The 20,414-nt window shown below is 30.1% G+C and overlaps 2 protein-coding genes across 3 annotated transcripts in view; one reads left to right on the plus strand and one right to left on the minus strand.

The window, feature by feature from the left end:
- LOC143225921 (protein NipSnap-like) overlaps window positions 1-11,862 on the minus strand; it is a 56,195-nt gene extending 44,333 nt beyond the window's left edge. For both annotated transcript variants that reach the window (XM_076456163.1, XM_076456172.1), the window contains exons 1-4: window positions 11,748-11,862; window positions 5,003-5,139; window positions 2,912-2,957; window positions 839-930 (exon numbers count right to left, since the gene is read on the minus strand). In XM_076456163.1, coding sequence (XP_076312278.1) covers window positions 839-930; window positions 2,912-2,957; window positions 5,003-5,139; window positions 11,748-11,818 — 346 coding nt within the window. In that variant the 5' untranslated portion in view covers window positions 11,819-11,862. The remainder of the gene's footprint in view (window positions 1-838; window positions 931-2,911; window positions 2,958-5,002; window positions 5,140-11,747) is intronic.
- A 1,874-nt stretch (window positions 11,863-13,736) lies between these two features.
- The window catches only part of LOC143225929 (protein unc-119 homolog B-A-like), a 44,040-nt gene continuing 37,362 nt past the window's right edge, over window positions 13,737-20,414 (plus strand). Inside the window, exon 1 of the mRNA XM_076456185.1 lies at window positions 13,737-14,115. Within this exon, the coding sequence (XP_076312300.1) occupies window positions 13,914-14,115 (202 nt within the window). The 5' untranslated portion in view covers window positions 13,737-13,913. The remainder of the gene's footprint in view (window positions 14,116-20,414) is intronic.

A 20,414-nucleotide genomic window follows, 5' to 3' on the forward strand; every position in this document is an offset into this window, starting at 1 on the left:
ACTTTATAATTTACTATAATAACTGGAAAATGTGAACTACTACAACCTTCATTCATACTATCAATTTATAGAACTTCAAACTTAACAAGTGTACTCTGACAGTGATGTAGATTATGCTCTAATAAATTAAAAAAAACATGTAAGAGTAAGAACAGAATTGGATTGTCCTAATGGTTCTCTTAAATTATCTCCTTCAAAATTTTAGGACACTTACAATAAAAGTTTAATGAATGTTTTATCATGTGGTTAAAATATCTCCTATAATCACTAAACAGAACATGTATTTAGACTTTACTTTTTTACTATCTTAATAACATGTAAAAATCTCCAAAAATTCTTTTTTTTGTACCTCAAACATGGTATTTTGTTCCTGAAGCAACAAAATTACAGTATAAAACTTTCTCTGAACTATATAAAACTTAACACAAGATACTCTTGTCACTAAAAATTCCCATTTCTACAGACAATAAGAGATGTTTAGCTTCATTTTCTAGTAAAATCCTACATTTTTCTTTCTGTAATTTCAAGGGATTATTGAAAATAATTTTGTTTATAGAAAGTTTAACCAATAACAGCATACTAATACAAGTAACATTTTGATATTTAATAAGAGTGACACTAATTTAAGCTGTTTTTCCACACTATGAAGTATTAAGACATCATATAGTTTGTTAACCAGGGTACTTGTCATTATGTTACTGATGTGAAAGAGTAAAAAAAAATATTACTACTCCAGAGAAATACCCCTTCATTCCAAAGATTCTGCTATTACATCAAAGATACAAGCTAACTTACCTCAACAAATCGAACTATGACTCAAAGATTTATATTCACTCACCAACTTGGTCTTCATCACCAACTAGAACTTTCCAACTTCCTACTAATGAAGTATCTTTAATCTTTTCTTGTACAAGATGAGCCCATTGCTCACTGTCAGTAAAAATGTACGATACTTTTCAGATAATAAACGCTAACATTTGAACATAAAAGAAATTCCAATAAGTTATGAAAAGCTAACCAGTCATTTTACTGGATGTTAAAATTAATTGGAAAACTGTTCAACAAACAGACATAGAACTGAATATAGGTGCATTTTGTTAAACATACATTCATGAAGCTGAATTCTGATGTTCTTACATGAACTAACTACAATATTAATAATTTCTTGTTATTAAATTACATCTACTGAAATTTATAAAACCTAAAAAAATTTTGTTTGATATTCTCCATGATCAAAATATTAAAAAGTTTAGAACCTACATTCAGCAGTTACCAAGTTCAAAAATCAGAGCAAGAAGAGATAAATAATTGTTTGAAAATTATATATTTAAAAATGGCTGGTATGGGTAGAGAAGGCACTAATAGAGGACCGAACAACATTTCAACCTTCTTCAGTCATCATCAGGTTCACAAAGAAAGAAAGGGTTACTGACTGGTAGCTGACCAAATGTTTGAAGGCAGTTGTGTAATTGAATGTAGAGAACTGCTTTGATGTTGGATATTTATTAATATAGGTATAAAGGTGTTACTTTGCATTGCTTGAGTTGTTGTATAAGTAAGGCTTCTTTAATTTTGCATTAACAACTGCCTTCAAACCTGTGGTCAGCTACCAATCGGTAACCCTTTCTTTCTTTGTGAACCTGACGATAACCAGAGAAGGTCGAAACATTGTTTGCTCATCTGTTCCTGCCTTCTCCACCCATACCAGCCATTTTTAAATATATAATTTTCTCTACAAGTGGGTTTCTCTCGTCATCACGATAACTGTTTGCTTTATGTCTTGATTTATTTTTCTATATTTTAAGAAAAAGAAGTTTAGTAAGTTATTTTAAATAGTAATAATTTATATACATATATAATGTATAATAATTGAAATATGAGTGTATATTACAATATACTAGTCCACTAAAACACAGCCAAGACAGGGAAAACTAAAAGTCAGTTTTATAGTATTGGATACTTAACATGAGTGCACACACACCTCGTCAATGCAAGTTATGCAATGTTAGCTAGCCATGACTGGAAGGTCAATATAATAAAAAATAAGTATATATAGTGTTATGAAACTTAAGCTACTCAGACTAAACATTTGTATTTTCCTGTCATAATATGTAATCATTCTAGCACAAAAAAAGCATAATTTATATATATTTCTTTTTTTTATGATTATGAGGTTAGTCAAGTAACAGACCCCACACAGAGTACAGAAAATAAAGTCTTACTGAAAATAAATATTTGAAATGTATTTAGGTTTCAGAAATTATGCAAATAATTTGAGATTACTGGGATGAAGAATAGTTTTAATCATAACAAAATTACTTTGCACTCAGACTAGTAACAAGAGAGACTATTTTCAAACAAATCTTTTGTAAAAATATTAAAAAATCTGATCTTTTGCATATGAAAAAAAAGCTTGTAATATTTACTAAAAGTGTACCAAATATTGTGAAGATACACTTGCTGTAACAATGGTTATAGTATAGATAATTAATACATGTAAGTGTGTAGAAAGAATCTTGTATAACATTTTTTCACAAATAAATGTTTAGTAAACATACTTCATTAAAAAACCTCATTTTTTGTGTACACAACACTTGCAATATTTACTAAAAGTCTACCAAATTTTGTGAAGATATACCTACTGTCTCAAAAAGTAATAAATACTTCACATATGCAAAGTGTGTATTTGAACTCATGTATACTATACTGAGCCCACACTGAAAGATTTAACACAGTTGTATAGTACAGTAATACACTTACTGTTTGCTTCACTAATTACAGCTACATCTAATTTTAATTTCCACTTTAACACTTTCCTTTTGCCATAACAGAATTCATATACTTGTCTCATTAGATTCAAACAGTATAAAAATTTTATCATACAACACACTAAAACTTGTAATATACTTACTAGCCTTTCAAGTAAAGTTCAGTGGAATCTGGCTTGATGTCATGAACTATTAAAAGGAGAATTATTTTTTTTCAATAAACTTGTAAAACATACTGTGATCATTTGAAACCTTGAATTAATTAATAGACAGGGCTTCAAATAAGTGGTCCACCAGTGCATATGCAAACTAAATTGTAAAAATTAACACTGAATACTTTCAAATACCAATATAAGCAAATTGCAAAAAAAAATTTGTTTTGGCTTCCTTGCTTTTAATAAATTGTTCAAATTACAATAAACTGCACAAGTTCATGTACAACATTACTGCCTGTAAGTGGCTTCATTTACACACAATGCTAAATTCCTTTTGAGAATATAACTTCATTTTATGCAAATGTGTTTTTTCATTATATTACAAATTAATTCATATAGTTTATAAATGAAAACTGTTTTTTTTTTATTTGAACCCCTGTTAATTGAACAAAACTGGAAAATAACAGTCTTTAATATTTCTCTCAACCAATTTAGTAAAATAAAATAGTCAGTCTGATGTTTCATATTTCATATCCATCAGCAATGAAACATCATAAAGTATTATTTAACAATCTTGCATTTACTTGTACACTAGTAAGCATCTATAGTCCTGAAAATTGTAACCAGTCAGACAACAGCTATCCAAAATAGCTATTCCTCAAACTTTCTGTTGAACATCTGGGTGTCAAATTTTAACATTTAGCTGTGTGAAACAGTAATAATCTTCAATAAAATATTGTATAATGTACAAGTAAAGCTAAACAATAAGATTACTAGCCTACTGTATTACTAAACTCAGCTGTATCTGTCTTAAAGCTGTATCAATGCTCAAAAACATTCCTTTAAATAACAGGTGTTCAAACCTACATACAGTGCAAGTCTATATCTTCTGCAAATCACAGTGAATGAAAAATCAACAGTTTTTGTTGTAAAAACATTAAAGAAAGAAACACTGATACAGACTGTCATGTGCTACTAAATCAACATTACTTAAATAGGTATTCCATTCTCACCTTTTATATTCATATAATAACAAATATTAATTACAAGTATCCTATAATTTAACTATCACTTTTACACAATGTAAGATTGTCATATAAAAGATAGAAGCTTACTAATTATTTTAGGGGTGTCCACTTGTCTGAGACAAGAAGATATTAGGTCAAGACAACTGAAGGCAAAGTAATTGCAGGACTGGGACAAAAGAGGATAAAGTTTAAATCTGATGATACTGTAAAATGCCAATAACAGGAGAACAAGATCACTACAAAACTTGTATTTAAAAATTAAAGTTCAATAAAAATTACTGATCATTTTTCTTTGATCACTCAACAACAAAACTATAGTACAGTAACAGTGCACAATATATTACAAAACAATACACTGGCCAACAGGTGTCTGAGTACCAAGTCAATGAACACATAGTGAACACACAATTCTTGACAGTGTTAGACTACAAGTTTCTGATTTAAAACCAAGGTTTCATGTAGAAACTTGTAGTAGTATATTCAAGTAGGGGCTAGAGGAGGCTTAACCCCCAGGCCCTAATGGAAGACCATTTTCTCATGATATTTCATAATTATAAATAAAATTCAATTCTCTAATTCTTAAGGCATGAAAGATATTTTTCTACTGACCTTCCAGACATTGACTTGTACGTACTTAATCCTTAATATTTTTGACCATACAAAAACAAATGATTATGATATCTAGCAGATGATGGAAGTTTGAATAAAAATTATCACACATAATTAAGATTCTTCATTTTTATTAGTACAGCCATTTTTATTCACAATTCTTGACTACTTTTACCATGAAATTAAAAAATAACCATTTTGACTTGATAGCTTAACAGTTTTGTAACCATATCATAGAATTATTTTTTGATTTTGCATGACTAGCAGTAGTCACAACCAAATTGTACAATTATAAAAAAGGTTTATAAAATTTTATCATACCTTATTAAAATGCACTAAAATTTTAGGAAAACTTCAAATGAAACTTAACATTTTTTTGTTAAATCTTTCAGGTGATATATATTATTAATATTTTAATATGATTAGATATTCAATAACTTACTCTGAAGTTCATACACTAATTCCAAATCAGACAACAGTCTAGAGTGGGAATCCTTTCCTGGATCAATAGTTCGTACATGAAGCAATTTGCTCCACCATCCTTCATTTGCCTTATCTGCTTGATTGGTACTAATACCCCTATATATATATACAGTAAAAGAACAGAATAATTGAAAAAAGTAAAAACTGTACATTTATGAACAGATAGTATATGGTAAATGAAAATGTATTTCCAGAAGTCTAAAATTATTGTACATGTCTAATACCTTCAAAATAACTAATATGACTAAGTTTTACCATATTTTGGTGCCTACAGCACACACTAAAAGAAAATATAAAACACAAATGCTACAAAACTGAAAAAAGACAACATTTCCCAACAATGAAAATGTACTTCCAACAGATACTTCTCACATCTAGCTTTCCTAATTCAGTCTGTCATCTAGAATACTGTGGCAAAAGTCTTAGGACAAGAGAATATTTTGTCATTCTTTCCATTTTATGGGACTACTTCTTCAGTGACGTTACACATAAAGTGTAAATTTCAACACTATATATTAAGTGTTATTGTCATGCCACAGTCCAAAAAACATAGATAAATTGTCAATAGAGAAGAAAGTATGCATAGAAGCTTTACATGATGTTGGTTAGATTCACTGACAAATTGCTGCAGGCTTGAAATGCTTCCCAAATACTGTAAAGCACAATGTTTAAAACAATTTTAAAACAATGAATATTTAACACAATTAAAAAAATATACAAAATGTGTTGCAAGAAAAAGATTGAAATTTAAAAAAAATGCCTTCAATAACTAGCATTTTAATGAGGTGTAAAAAAATAAGGCCAAAATTTATAAAATTGGACTGCAATATCAGAAACAAAGTGAAATGCCAACTTCAGAGGACAAGAAAAGATGGCGAATATTGTGGTTGGCAAAAAAGAATTTTCATATATGAGAAGAAAAAAAATGTATTTACTGCATTAAGCTCTATCTAAAGAAATGAGTGAAGACTGAATGGAGTGGGAAAAGTCAAGGATAACTGCACAGAAATATATTACTAAATGTAAAATTACATTGGAACAAAAAGTTTAAAACTTTATTAGCAAAGAAAAATGAAGAACATTATGAACTAGATTCATTGCCAAAGAAGTACAATAGTACAATGGATGGGAACAGAGAGTCCTAGATGCATAATATACCCATATACACAAGCAGTGGAAGGTGGTTGTCATGTCTGCCAGCAGAAATGGTATTAATCTCTTTTGTGTGAGGAGAGTGTTCACTCACACCAACTTTAGAAACATGTTAGCAGTTGACAGCGATAAGGAAAAATAAATATTCATGCATACAAATGTAGGAGTCATTCCAAATGGAAGTGCATTGCACTCTGATTGGCAGAAGGTTCTGCTGCACGGTAATGTCATTATGCAATGATGCAAATTCACACATTTTCTAGTGAGATTAGGTAGGAGTTTCACAAAGATGGTGGCTTGCAAATATCTTTAGCAGAATGTACAAACTTAAGATGAAAAAATCTATTTTGTGTACTAAGATAAGATATTGTTTCAGAGATTAAATGTCTCCCTTGGTTAAACACAGATGAGAAAAATGGTCTAATACAGATTGAGAAAATTATGAATTCAGAATAAAGGAACAACGAGAAAATGATAGTGTCTACAAATCAATGACAGGGTGCTGAAAACACAACTTAGTGGGGATAACAAAAAAGATACGAATAAAAATTTCAAGTAGAATAGAAAGCAGGTCTAGGTCGTACAGCTCCCACTGCCAAACACAGAGGGCATTACATTCAAAAATGTCAGTGAGAATGATTTAGGAAAGTGGACAATGAGAAAAAAGAGGTTGAATATGAAAGACAAAAGAAATGACATGCAAAGCCTCAGGGTTATTGGTTGAAAAAAGGGTTAAATGAAAGGTATGAACTGACAAGACCACAGGCTAGGATCAATTCCAAAAAGAGTCACTGCTGAAAATCACAATAGCTAACCATTAGAGATACCAAAAAGTGATGAATAGAAATGAGAGAATAAGGACAGGAGTACTTTGATGCGACTTTAAAAGAAGTGTGCACAGACAGAGGTATCTGTGGATCAGGAAGTCAAAAAAACTAAGAAAACAATAGAAAATTGTAGGCAAACAGTCTTAACCAGTATTCCAAGAAGTTGGAAACATCCCAAAAGATCAGACCTGTAAGAAAATTAACAAGAGAAAATGCCATATATATGAAGAGATGTGGACATATGAGTGAGAAAATCCCCAAAACACAAGAAAAACCACGTCAAAATAAAGACAGAGAAAGAATAAATGAAAACCAAAATGACAAATAAATAAAATAGGTGTCTCCACCAAAACTATTATGATTGTAATGAAAAAATGAATAAAGAAAAAAGCAGATTAAAAGAGACAAACACATAGTGCAAATGAAAAATTAGAAAAAGGAGTACCCCAAAGAGAAAAATACAAAAGAACGAAGGTGATATATAAAATGGCCACAGAGGAGAAACAAGAAAAGTGTAGAATAATGCAAAGTTACGAGAGAAGGAGGCACATGAAATAAATTAAGCAAACAGATATTAAGTATAAACAAAATATCAGATAATGTATGAGCACAGCAAACATAAAAGGAGTAAGTATCTGTTCCTCATCAAGGAAAGAAGAGCCCAAACAAATCATCACAGGTAGAAGAGTTGCCCTAAACCATCCACAAGCTCTACACAGAAAGAAGACAAAGACTAAAATGAAGAAGAAACAGGAAGAAGGGAACCAATCACTTGATGCATATAAGCATGAATATCATCAATTAACTTGGTACATTATAATTAATCACAACTTAATAAGGTTGTGAAGGTGAAGGCTAAATTATCTAAGATATTGAAAGTACCTCCCATAGAGTGAAATTTCAGACACGGAAGTGCACATGCTTTACTCAGTGGGCTAAAGGTATAACAACTGAATGTCAGGTTCACAAACAAATCAAATGCTGCAAGTTGCCATTACGTCAGTTGAAGAAAATGCCTATGAACAAATTTCTGAAGACTTACCGCTGGGCATGCACAGAAAATTCTACGACAGCTGCATGTGAGGTAATAGCTCATAACAGTGCAGAAAGGAAAACATTATCACTGAAAAATAAAATCACTATTATATACCTATTTAACACCTACACTTTTTTAAATTAAATCTCCATTTCTGATCGAACTAGGTTTTCTTTAAAAACAGTAACAAATTAAACCATTAATAACAGCCTTTATTTTATTACAAGTTACAGCTTGTACAGTAAGATTTATTTTTAGCAGTGTGACACTCCAATAACTGGTACAACCATTATCAAGTACACAAGTTTTAATGGTAATGGACGTGTTTTAACTTGGCAAGTGCAGAAACAGCACAGTGCTTCACTAATTTCAACACAGTGTCCATCGAGATAATTCATCGTGAAGGACTAAAAGCTGCTTTCTTCACAGAGCACAGACTGCCATTCATTGTAAGATATTCATTAGTGTTGTTTAAAAAAAATAAAGGTGATGAAGGAATGACAAAAACAAGATAGGGATGAATACACAAAACCATATAAAAATCCCTACATAAAATAGCCATGAGTCAAATGTTACAAGCTTATGGAAATTAATCATCTTAAGACTATAGCATTATTCCATTTAAATGTATTTATTCAAACCAGAATAAATGAAAATGAAAGGAATTTAATACTTAGTTGTTGACACAAGTTTTCTTGTTTAAACGGTTTAGCTACTTACGTTGGGATTTTTGGGTTCAATCCTTCCTTGTTTCTGTACTTTTTGGCATTACCATTCCTACTTCCTTATTTTTTCAAAATCTTTTCTTATTACTTGTCTATATCTCCAAACCAATATAATAACAGTCACTAATTTCACCTCCACTTGCTCCTTTATCCTTATTAATTTCTTTATACTGGCATTTTATGGTGCTACTCCCACTAGTATTCATTAATGCAGCTGCTATGGTTTGTTTATTTTAAATTAAAACTATTGAATTTTTATCTATTACCAATGTTTATGTCTTATCTGAGATGAGCTGGGAATTAAATTACACAATACTAAGTTATTCAACCCATTTTGATTTCACTGTTTTTTGTGACTAAAAAGCTTCAAATTACATTTATAAGTAATTGAGTTGAATAGAAAGCTTAACATACAGAAACTTTAGATAACTGCTAACCCTCACTATGTTTTCAACCATGTTAGGTAGAGTAAACCTAATTGACCTTCATAAAATGTCCTTGCCAATAATTCTTTCCCCTCTGTAGGCAATCAGTACAGAACAAAATATCATTCTAGTAAAGAAACAAGGCAGAAGCAGACCAGAAATCACAATGTCAATGTAGGATTTTTAGTTGGAGACAGTATTTAATCAAGGGCTGTTTATCAACTACCAACAAGAATGGCTGCCACAAAATTTGTACCACTTTGCATCCAAAAAACGTTATCATCAAGCAGACTTTCATAGTTATGGGCACAAATGTGGATGTCAACCTGCAGATCTATTGTGGCTTGATATTTTCAGAAGCTTGAAAAGAAATTATTTTTTACCTTTCTCAATTTGAATATGAGAACTGATTACTTGTTTAGAGACATTTCTCTATACAAAGAACTTTATAGTCTGCTTCATTTTTTCACAGTTCTTTGGTACTCATGCATGTCTTGTACAACTTTTATCACCTGAGGCGAAGACTAATACAGTAATGTCCAAATTTCAAGAGTTAAACTTCTCAGGCTTATAGACTAATTTCTGATTACATAATTAATCACTCAAGATCAACATCAGTGTTAACAATCTACTGCAATTTTACCATTACCTGTAGCTCTCAGCCCAAAGAACTGGCACTAATGTTAGCCAATTTTATGCATCATAAAAGTTTCTACTTCTAAACTGTCTGTAATTTATTTTTTAATATCTTAACAACCCTAAAAAAAATTAATTAATAAGTAATAATAAATCAATCTTTTTAACTTTAAAGCCTTCTCACAGTAACAACTTTAGCAACTAATTTAAACTAATATCAGTAATAATACATACATATACTCTCAAAGACAAAATTATCAGTCACTGTGATTTCCATAACTATCTAAATTGGTATTTGTCATGTTATTTATGTTAGTAGTATTACTAAGATTATGACTCATATTTTGCATAAAATTTTAAAATTAGTCATATCTCTTATTACACATAAGCTACTGCATCAAAGTCTTATTGTAACACTTGAAACTTTAACTTTTGAGTTAAACAGCTCAGATAAGTGAACCTGTATAACTTCTTAGTCTTACTAATTAACTAAAATATTATTTAAGGTTTTTCTACCATTGTACCAAATTATTTTTTTTCAGATTTCCCTTTCAACTTTATCTTTTAACAACTAAATGGTTAACTCCAGCACTTAGATTATATTTCCAAATGTAATAAAAAATTGTTAGTCCCACTTATACACTCAAAAAATATGTTGTTTCTGAATACATTAATATTTCAAGAAGCATGACATTTCACAAATAGAATCCACTGGAAAACAAACATACCACTTTATACTATAGCCAAAATCATGATGTTCAGTAAGTGAAACAGTAATTATTCTTTATATCACCCAATTCTCCAAAGCTGGAATATTTTGAAGTTTTTGCTTGTATTGTGACTTCCTTAGAAATATTTTAGATTTTATTTAGTGATCATTGTAAGGTCATGTACCATTTGTCACATGATTGCTTTTTCAATAACAACATGAGGCAAAATAATTTAAATTCTTATTGAATATATAAAATGGTATATACCTACACTGCATTCTTATTCAAGTAGATGAAAACAACTTTTCCTGCTTTCTCTTGAACTACTGTTGCCACTTACCTCATTTATGAGTTGTTCAAGGTCATAAAAACATGATTTCAAAAGCTATATGTAAAATGGTAATAGCTAATTTAGTCACCTTAAGAGTTTCCTTTTATATCTTTCAAATTCAAAGTCATACTTATTCTGCTTACAACTTACAATCCTGAAAAAGTAACAAAAATCATCCAAACCCTTGATATTTGTTAGCAATTTGTTCTCAAATATTACAACATTCCTATCATCTCTTTTAACACAAATTCCTTCTCTTTTTAATTGTTTCTCTCCCACTATAAACGAGTGTTCCCTATACCTTTCCATTCCTAATTTCCTCAATAACATTATAATAATTGTACAGCAATTATATTGTAATCATTTCCACAAGAAGAACACTCAAAACACCTCACTACTTTAAAATTGCACCCATATAATGACATTTATCATGTATACCTTAAACAAGTCTAATTTATAATACAAAAAATTAAGTAAAGCATGTCATTTTTATATATTTTACCAGTTTGTCAGAAACTAAAAAGCCACTTGATATTTCATGTTTCTTGCTCTAAATTTCTAAAGTCTAACTTTCAAGTTAACTAAATCGAAACTGTGTATCACTTTGAAAACTAAAAAGTAGTTAATCCATATTAAACTTTTTGAAACAAAAGCATCTTCAGTCACCTTCATCTTTCACTGTTTTTAACTACAATTTCAGTCACATTAAAAGTTTAACTGCGATCCAACAGACTACACTGACTACGATATATAAATATATATTTATTGAATTTATTTATTTAACTAATCAACTATTTAAAATTATATTACAATTATCCATCTAATAAATAATATTTATTGTATTTAGTACATCAAGACATACCTAGTAATAAGAGAATAAAATCCAGGAACATTCCGGTAAAACTTAACACTTTTCGCACCAACAGATGCCATTATTAATAATTCGTCTCCTTTAACCTATTTGTGCTATACTAGCGCCCTCTCATTCGCCTTTCCTAAGTTTTTAAATTGATTATTGTTGTAAATCAAAGTGCACATCAGCAAAATTATAAACATTCATTCCTGGATAGTGTTATTTACAACAAAAACAATAATTTCCAGTGTGGAATATATCATAAAAAAAGAAATTTCCGTATATGTAATTTAATTACGTAAGTTTTGTACCAAACATTTGTAAAGGAAAATGTTAACATTTCATTCAGTTGTGCATGTGAAATATCTGACACTTAAAATTGGATTCGTGATGGGAAAGCCGAAGTTTAATAATGAAAATGGAAACAAGTTGACAAAACATAGAACATTTTATTTATAAATTCCATCGTTACGGAATAATTTATTCAAAAACATAATATACTTTATCATCTTTCGCTGCCTACAAACAGTTATGGAAGAGGACTGCTCTCCACAGCAAAGAAGAGAAGAAAAAATTAATTGAAAAATAAAAATGCGCACAAACGAAAAGTTTTGTTGACTTTTCATTTACTAATTTCTAATTTTCTTTATATTTTTTTCTTGAAATGATAAAGTTATATTAAACGGCTTAATAATCTGATGACTAGTGACTTTTTGTCCCATTTTCATTGAGTAAATGTTTTTTTTTCTTTTATGTGTTAGATTTGATGTTAAGATTTGCTTTGATATTTATATCTGGAATTTGAGAACTATAGTTTTCACCATTTATCTTGAATAAAATTGATTCCTTCGCGAGAGAGTAGTTCAAAAATATTGTTAAAATTATATTTAAAAATGTCTGTTCAAGGGCTATTATTTTATGCTTTCATCTCAATTTGCCCGGCATGGCCAGGTGGGTTATAGCGTTCGACTCGTAATCTGAGGGTCGCGGGTTCGAATTCCCGTCTCACCAAACATGCTCGCCATTTCAGCCATGAGGGCGTTATTATGTGACGGTCAATCCCATTATTCGTTGGTAAATGAGTAGCTCAAGAATTGGCGGTGGGTGGTGATGACCAGCTGCCTTCCTTCTAGTCTTACACTTGCCAGACATTTTGTAAAAGCACTTTGTCCAAGTTGAATCCTCTGTAGTCACATGGTTTGTAATGTTCGAAATTTGTAACTGTTTCTGATTAAACATCTGAAGTGCCCGATTAATAAGCGTTAATGAGTTATAGCTTATAGTTTATAGTATACCAATATAATTAACCAATAATATATACTGTCTCTTGAGGTGTCGCATTGGTTACATTAATAGGCGTGAGGAGAGTGTTTAAAAAATTTCAGCCTGCAAAACAGTAGGAAAGGTACATAAGCGTTTACATACGTACACTATATTCTTAATTCCTACACCTGAGTATCCTCAATAATTTAGTTTTGTTTTGTTTTTGTTTTTTGGAATTTCGCACAAAGCTACTCGAGGGCTATCTGTGCTAGCCGTCCCTAATTTAGCAGTGTAAGACTAGAGGGAAGGCAGCTAGTCATCACCACCCACCGCCAACTCTTGGGCTACTCTTTTACCAACGAAAAGTGGGATTGACCGTAACATTATAACGCCACCACGGCTGGTAGGGCGAGCATGTTTAGCGCGACGCGGGCGCGAACCAATAATTTAGTGAATAAGTGGAAGTTTCGCAATGCAGTTATGTACATTTTTAAATATAAAATTAACTTGAGAAACATTGATATAAAAATAGATATATGGTAGTAAGTTTGTCAAAGAACGTTAAGGAAAAAGGAAGTATTCCTAATTCGGAAAATAAAACTAAACTTGAAGAATTAGCAAACAGTTACACTGCTACATCTCAAACCATTTTTTAACTTTTCAAGTTATGCCTGAGAGTGGAGTTGTCAAATTACTGTAACGCTATCATATGTGAGAGGGCGCACTCAATGAAATACCGGTGGGTAAAATATTTGTTGTGTTTGTGGTCGCTATGGTTTGCAGGTGTTTTTAATACTAACCGATACTGTTGTGTAGTTTATGTATTACTTCCCTGTTGTTTCTTGTACTAGTTAAGGGCGTATTATATATAAAATAAACATTAACCGTATTTTTATCTAGTTCTGTTAGAGAATGAGTGCAGTTAAAAGTTCCAGTTCGTGTAAAGTACTTCCTTCCACAGGAAGATGTATCGGGCAGTCAAGAAATGAGGTTGCGGAGGGCAGCAATAGAATTGGGAATTCATCGAATACTCAAACTGTAACAGAAGAAGAATTGTTACAAAAGGAACACATTACACCTGATGAAGTTTTAAAACTTACGAAGATTACTGAAGGCAAGTGAACTTATATTATCGAAGGTCATTTAAAATATAAATTATAAGTGACTGTGTTATGACATTAGATATCCACGTTTAGGATTGATTACAATAACAGAGCTAGAGTAAATATAAGACACTAAACATTTTGCAAATACCAGTACAAATATCAGAAGTCTTCCAAAATGTTTTCAGTGTTATTACTTTGTAATTTTTAACACATATTTCAGTAGTAGGTAATCTTAAACACAAATAGTAATAATAATCAAAATGAAAACAAAATATACTTATATAAAACATGTCAGAAATAGAGAACAAAAGAAGAATTTAGTTAAAAAGTATTTTGAAGATTTAAGAAATGATGGTGTAAATATATAGACCCAATGAAAAAAAATTATAGCACATGTGTGACAGTAATATCTATAACAGTATAAGTGTGGAAAAGTAGTTTAGACTAAAGAAACTTAATAAAAAGTACAAAAACTGAAGTTACTCATATTTTATTACAAAATATCAAAGAAAAATATGGCTAGCAGTTGCAAAAAACATGACAAATAAACAGAAAAGACTGATGTTTAAGAAATAAATCAACTCTACAGATTAATGAATAATGAACTTGTTTGATAATAATATTTAATGTAAAACATAATTAAATAGCTAGATAAAACTGTTAAAATATGTATATATGCTACATTAATATTAATAATAGTACATTAAGTGTTTTTGATACATCATAAAAAAACTATAAATATGAAAATATGTAGCTTGCAATCTAGTAAAAATAAAACTGTGATAGCATCTAAAGATTTATAATTTGGTGCTTAAAATTCACAATATCAGTTTGGAAAAATATTAATCAACATATATAAACCATATTGTCTTTTTTATAGTTTAGAAATTTATTGGGATGTGTAATGATTTATGAGCTACTTGGAGGTATGATTTAATTATATGTATTCATCTCAAGCAAATTTCAAGTGGAATACTGTACTTATTACATGTTTATATATGCCTTCTGAATGTCATTTTACTTGTTTTTTTTGTAGTCCTTTTGTGCAAATTATCTAACAAAGTACTCTAACAGTTCTGAATGCTCTGCTTGATGTTCTTCATGGATGAATCATATCTCTGTGTTAAATTGTAATTGAAATATGCATCATTTATTTGATGCAGTAGATAAAAGCTTTTGTTATGTATTATTTTTTACATTTGAATTATAAAAAAGTTTAAAACTAAACTTTCTAAAATAAAAAATTTCAGACTTTCTCACTCTTTAGGCCAAGAAACATAAACAAAATCTTGAATAGCTATAAATTACCTCAAAGTATGGCTAGGGTATAATTGAGGTTGCTGTAAGTACAGTTGCAATATGTAAATATTATGTATCTTACTTTCCTATGGTATATGTTTTTTACATAATCATTTTAAAATGATTCTAAGTTCTAATTTTGAGACATACTACATCTGGTTAAGAGAAAGACTGAACATTCAGTCTGAGCTGTTATAGACCAAAAATCAAGGGACTTTTCTGCTGGTTCATGGAATTGAATCTTGTACATTTTGACCTTGTGTTTAGGGGACACCTTTCTTAACTGTCACATGTAGTGGAAATACTTTTATATATAAGTATGTATTTTAAGATTTTTCAAATATTATAAAATGTGTATTGTGTTGTGAATACAGTTTTGACACTTTCAGAGAGAGAGAAAGAGAGATTCATTCTGACCTTTGAGAGAAACAGTTTTGTTTCTGTCAAGGAAGAGGTAAGACGTGCTGGTGAGGTTTGATATATTTATTCATCAAATTTGTTTGTTTCTTCTCTTTTCTGCCTGTTCTCACATTAACATTTCATACAGCCAAATCTTCAAACTATTGCTATGCAGGAACAGTTTATGTGTGTGCCATTATTATTTCAGGAATATCACTCATTAAAGAAGTAAGAACTAAAGCAGTGAGTCACAAACTTTTTGTGCTCACAGTACACTAAGAAAATTATGTTAACTTCGCAGCACACTCGTCTGACTCCTCATCCAAAAGGAGGACATGTATCTGTCACCGTGCATATGGGAATTCCCCAGTTACTCTAATTTGATACCCTGTGTTAGGATAATAATGCTAAATTAACCTAGAAAAACTTTATTATCTTACATGGTCATAAAGACCATACATTTACAAATTTTTATGGCACACCTAGAATGGCTTTGCAGCACACCATTTTGGAACAACTGAACTATAGCATAAAGTAGTAAATCTATAATGATCAACTGTAAACATTTGGAGATGGTTTAAATGGATAATGAAGAAACTTTATTAAAACTGTACAATGTTTCAACAAGATTGTGTCATTATCAGGTACAAGTACATTTACAAAATTTTTATTCAATCTCTGGTAATATGATGTCTTTGTTCGTTAATGTATATATATAAAAATTTGGTGATATATATATATATCATAGCTGGTGATGACTTAATCTTGTTGAAACTTTAAACATTTATAATAAAGTTTTCTTTATTACCTATTTAAACCATTTTCAAACTTTTATTTTATGAAAATTAGGTCCTCTGTCATCAGATTGACTGATTATGTTGTATAACTGGTGTGTATGTATGTGTATAACATAACATTTTGGAACAATACAAGTCCTATTGGTCCATCTCATCTGTTTTCATCTGCTAAACTAGAACTAACAATGAATAATTTTTAAAAGAATATTAAAGCCATCCCTTGTCATTCATATAATCATCAAGCTTTTTTTTTAAATGTACATTTACTGTCTCCACAACATCTGCAGGCAGCCCATTCCAAAGACCAACCACCCTATTAGAAAATTAAATCTGTCTTAGCTGAAAATGACTTCTACCCTGACAAAATTTATATTTATGTCCTCTAGTTTTACTATTCTCACTGGTAAATATGAAAAAAGATGATGCATCGACACTATCAATTCTCTTTACAATCTTAAACACCTCAGTCAGATCTCCTATAACTCTTGTTTTTTGAAAGAAAACATTTTGAGAGATTTCAACCTCTCCTCATATGATGACTTCTCCATTTCAGGTAATACACTAGTAACCCTTTTCTGAACTCTTTCCAGCAACTCATATATTGTTGATATTCTGCAAATATTTCTTAAACCTTTAATCTCAAAGTTTCATCCAAAAATAAGATTAAAAGAAACTTTACTGAAAAGTTCCTTAAAATAAACAAAAAAAAACAACACATTTTACTATTGTTCATTGTTGATACCTCTTTATACCCAGTTTTAATAATGTTTTTGGATGAAAAACGACAATGAACTGTCTAGAGAAATACACATATATATATGTATTTGTCTAGACAGTGCATTGTTGTTTTTATATATATATAATTGTTTCTTTGATTTTGGTGATAAAATTTATCATAAACTTTCAGATACAGCTATGGGTACCAAAGTAGCTTCCATGTGTCTGAAATGTATTATTTATTTTGAAGAGAAAATGTTTGACATATTATTACACTATTTCTGTAAAAAACATGCTAAAAACTATGACAAAAAGGGGTACCTGTTTGACTGTTTTAGAATCTCTTGATTTTGAAACCTTTTTTTCCAAATAATAAGAAGAATAAATCCTATTATTGACTTATACCAGAAATGAAACTTTCCTTTGTAGATTTTTAATTGTTGTAACTAAAGACACAGTGGTAGACAATAATTGTTACAAACCAAGAAACTCGCATATATGTCTAGATTTTTTTATCATCCACCTCAGACATGTTAAACTAAATATCCCTTGTAATTTAGCAGGAAACCAGAAATGCTAGATAAGATATTAGAATAATTAAGTTGTTTTTTTAAAGTGTCTCCAGCAAGTATTACATTTAGAGGTTGAAAAAATGTCTGTAGAAAGATTAAGAGTATCAAGATTGAAGGTTAACTAAAGATATACTTCTACTTTTACTTGCCTTTCATTCTGACATTACTGTAAATCATAAGTATATTGAATAGCAACTTAGAGAAATTGCTAATGAGATTCTAAGAAAACACCTCTTTAAATTCATGGCCACAAACAAACTTTAAAGTTCATCAGACCCAGAATTGTTGTACACTTTTAAGAAAGCTAATAGTGAAGGTATGTAATTTGTTTGTAGAGTTTATAAGTGGGAGGAGAAGTTAGAAGCTATCCTGAATAGTGCAAAATAGCTAGAGAAATGTGAACTGTTGAAAATGTCAGTGAGTAGGAATTTAAAAGGAACCTGATGTTTTGCATGTAAGGGATACAGTTGCTAGAAAGGACTTTGAAAGGTAGAAACAGTATTAGGGTTAAAAATAATATATTTAATTGTAATGAGCAGATTCTGCTAAATAAATTATTTCAGCCTTCAGCTTTTGCAGTTGAGGAACTAGAGAATGAAGGGAAACAACTAGAACAGATAGGGACAGAAATGCAAAACTGAAGAATGTTATAGTTAAAGGTGATTAATTTTTGTACAGCACATAGAGACCAGGTTTTCTTAAGTGTTCATTTTTCAATATAAAAAAAAGCTTCTCATATAAGTATGACTTATACAGTAATTAGAAGTATAACTACTGAAAAACCTTATGCCAAGAATCTAGCACTCAGCTGCATTCTGTTACATTTTTCCACCTTGATGAAGATGACAACTGTTTTTCATGTGTTCTCCTTTACTAGATTATATTGTACCTAGAATAAAAAGGCAAAAATCAAACAAATTTTCTGTAATAATATTTTAGATGCTGACTTTGTTTACCATCCTTTCTAAAAATTCAAATATGAAACTCATAGCTCAAATGCATACATCTCTGTATATAAAGCAATGACAGGCATAGAAATTGTGATCTCTTTTTACATTTCTACAGTAAATCTAGCTATAACAGACTAATAAGTATAGTTATTTTGCATTAGACTACTTCCACAGATCATAAACTGAAACCTTTATTATAATGTGGCATTATACTAAGAAGTGCAAAGTATATATAAGGAGTTGAATTAAAATGTTGATCTCTTTTTACCCAATCTATGAACTCTTTCACGTGCATCTTACTGTGTTTCCAATTATAAGTTTTTATAAATAGATCCCCAATTATTGCTCACACATTTAACTTTGCAATTTATCAGTAAATTAAATATATAACTATCACCACTCATTTGAATGTTGGTTTCACAGTTAAAGAGATACACACCTATTATTTAACCTTAGTTTCAAAGACCTTTCTTCCTTGCAGAAAAAGTGAGTGGATTTGTAGCTAACACATTTCAAATCCACTGTACTCCAATCATCTGCACACGATGGAAACTAAATGTGGTGGGAAAAGCATCATACATTCCATATATTCCCCTCTGAAGCAAAACTGAAATAAAGGAGAACATGTAGAGGAGTTCACACAATTTCATGTTCAGTGACTTTTATTGAAGATGCAAATTACTTTTATACTTTTAGTTACTGATAGCAACAAATGTCCTGACTGTTGTGTATAATAATACAATAAAATTACATAATTTGAGCATCTATACCAAATATATGCCTAAAAATCAAGTTTAAAAATTTAATTTTATTACAAGCTCCATATGGACATACTCAAAATATCTCTTGATACACTGTATTTGTGGTATGATCAAATCAAATTATACACCTCCTGGATTCATTTTAGACTCTAATGTAATTATTTACTCAAAGATTTTAGTTATTGTTTTGAAAATGAATAACCATAAAGAAGAACACATGATTATGGCAATAAATTATTTTGGATATTTTTATAAGTAAAAAAGTAATAGGACAATCAATTAATAAGAAATTGTCAAACCATAAGTGTTTACTAATTAATTACAAAACATCTTGAGCCATACTTGCAATTTTTATGTTTGTGTTATTGATTTGAAACTAAATTTTTCTGCTGGAAACATGCTACTTTTAACACCCCATCATTGTGATCTTACATATCAGGTTCCACGATACACTATTATATCTGGTATTGTGAGTAACTTAACACAAACTCAACATACTATATATATTTGAAAAGCTGTGTCCATCTTCTATCATTTCGAAATTATTTTATGTTTATGTAAGGTACATAGTCAGAGAAAGTTGCCTCAGGATACTGACAACATCATATTGGACACTTAAGAAAGACAGGCCCATAAATATGATTGTCTGAGGGGGAGTAAGTTGTGGTATAATGTTTATGGTGCATGTAGGAATGATGTAATGAAGGGTAAGGCCAAAGAACTGAATAAGAAGTGTAGGAAGGTTGATAAAGGTATTTAAAGAAAAATAGCATAAATTAATTTTGTCAGAGATATTAAGCTTAATTAATTAT

This window comes from Tachypleus tridentatus, chromosome 1 (genome assembly GCF_004210375.1).
Source record: "Tachypleus tridentatus isolate NWPU-2018 chromosome 1, ASM421037v1, whole genome shotgun sequence".
NCBI classification, from domain to species: Eukaryota; Metazoa; Arthropoda; class Merostomata; order Xiphosura; family Limulidae; genus Tachypleus; species Tachypleus tridentatus.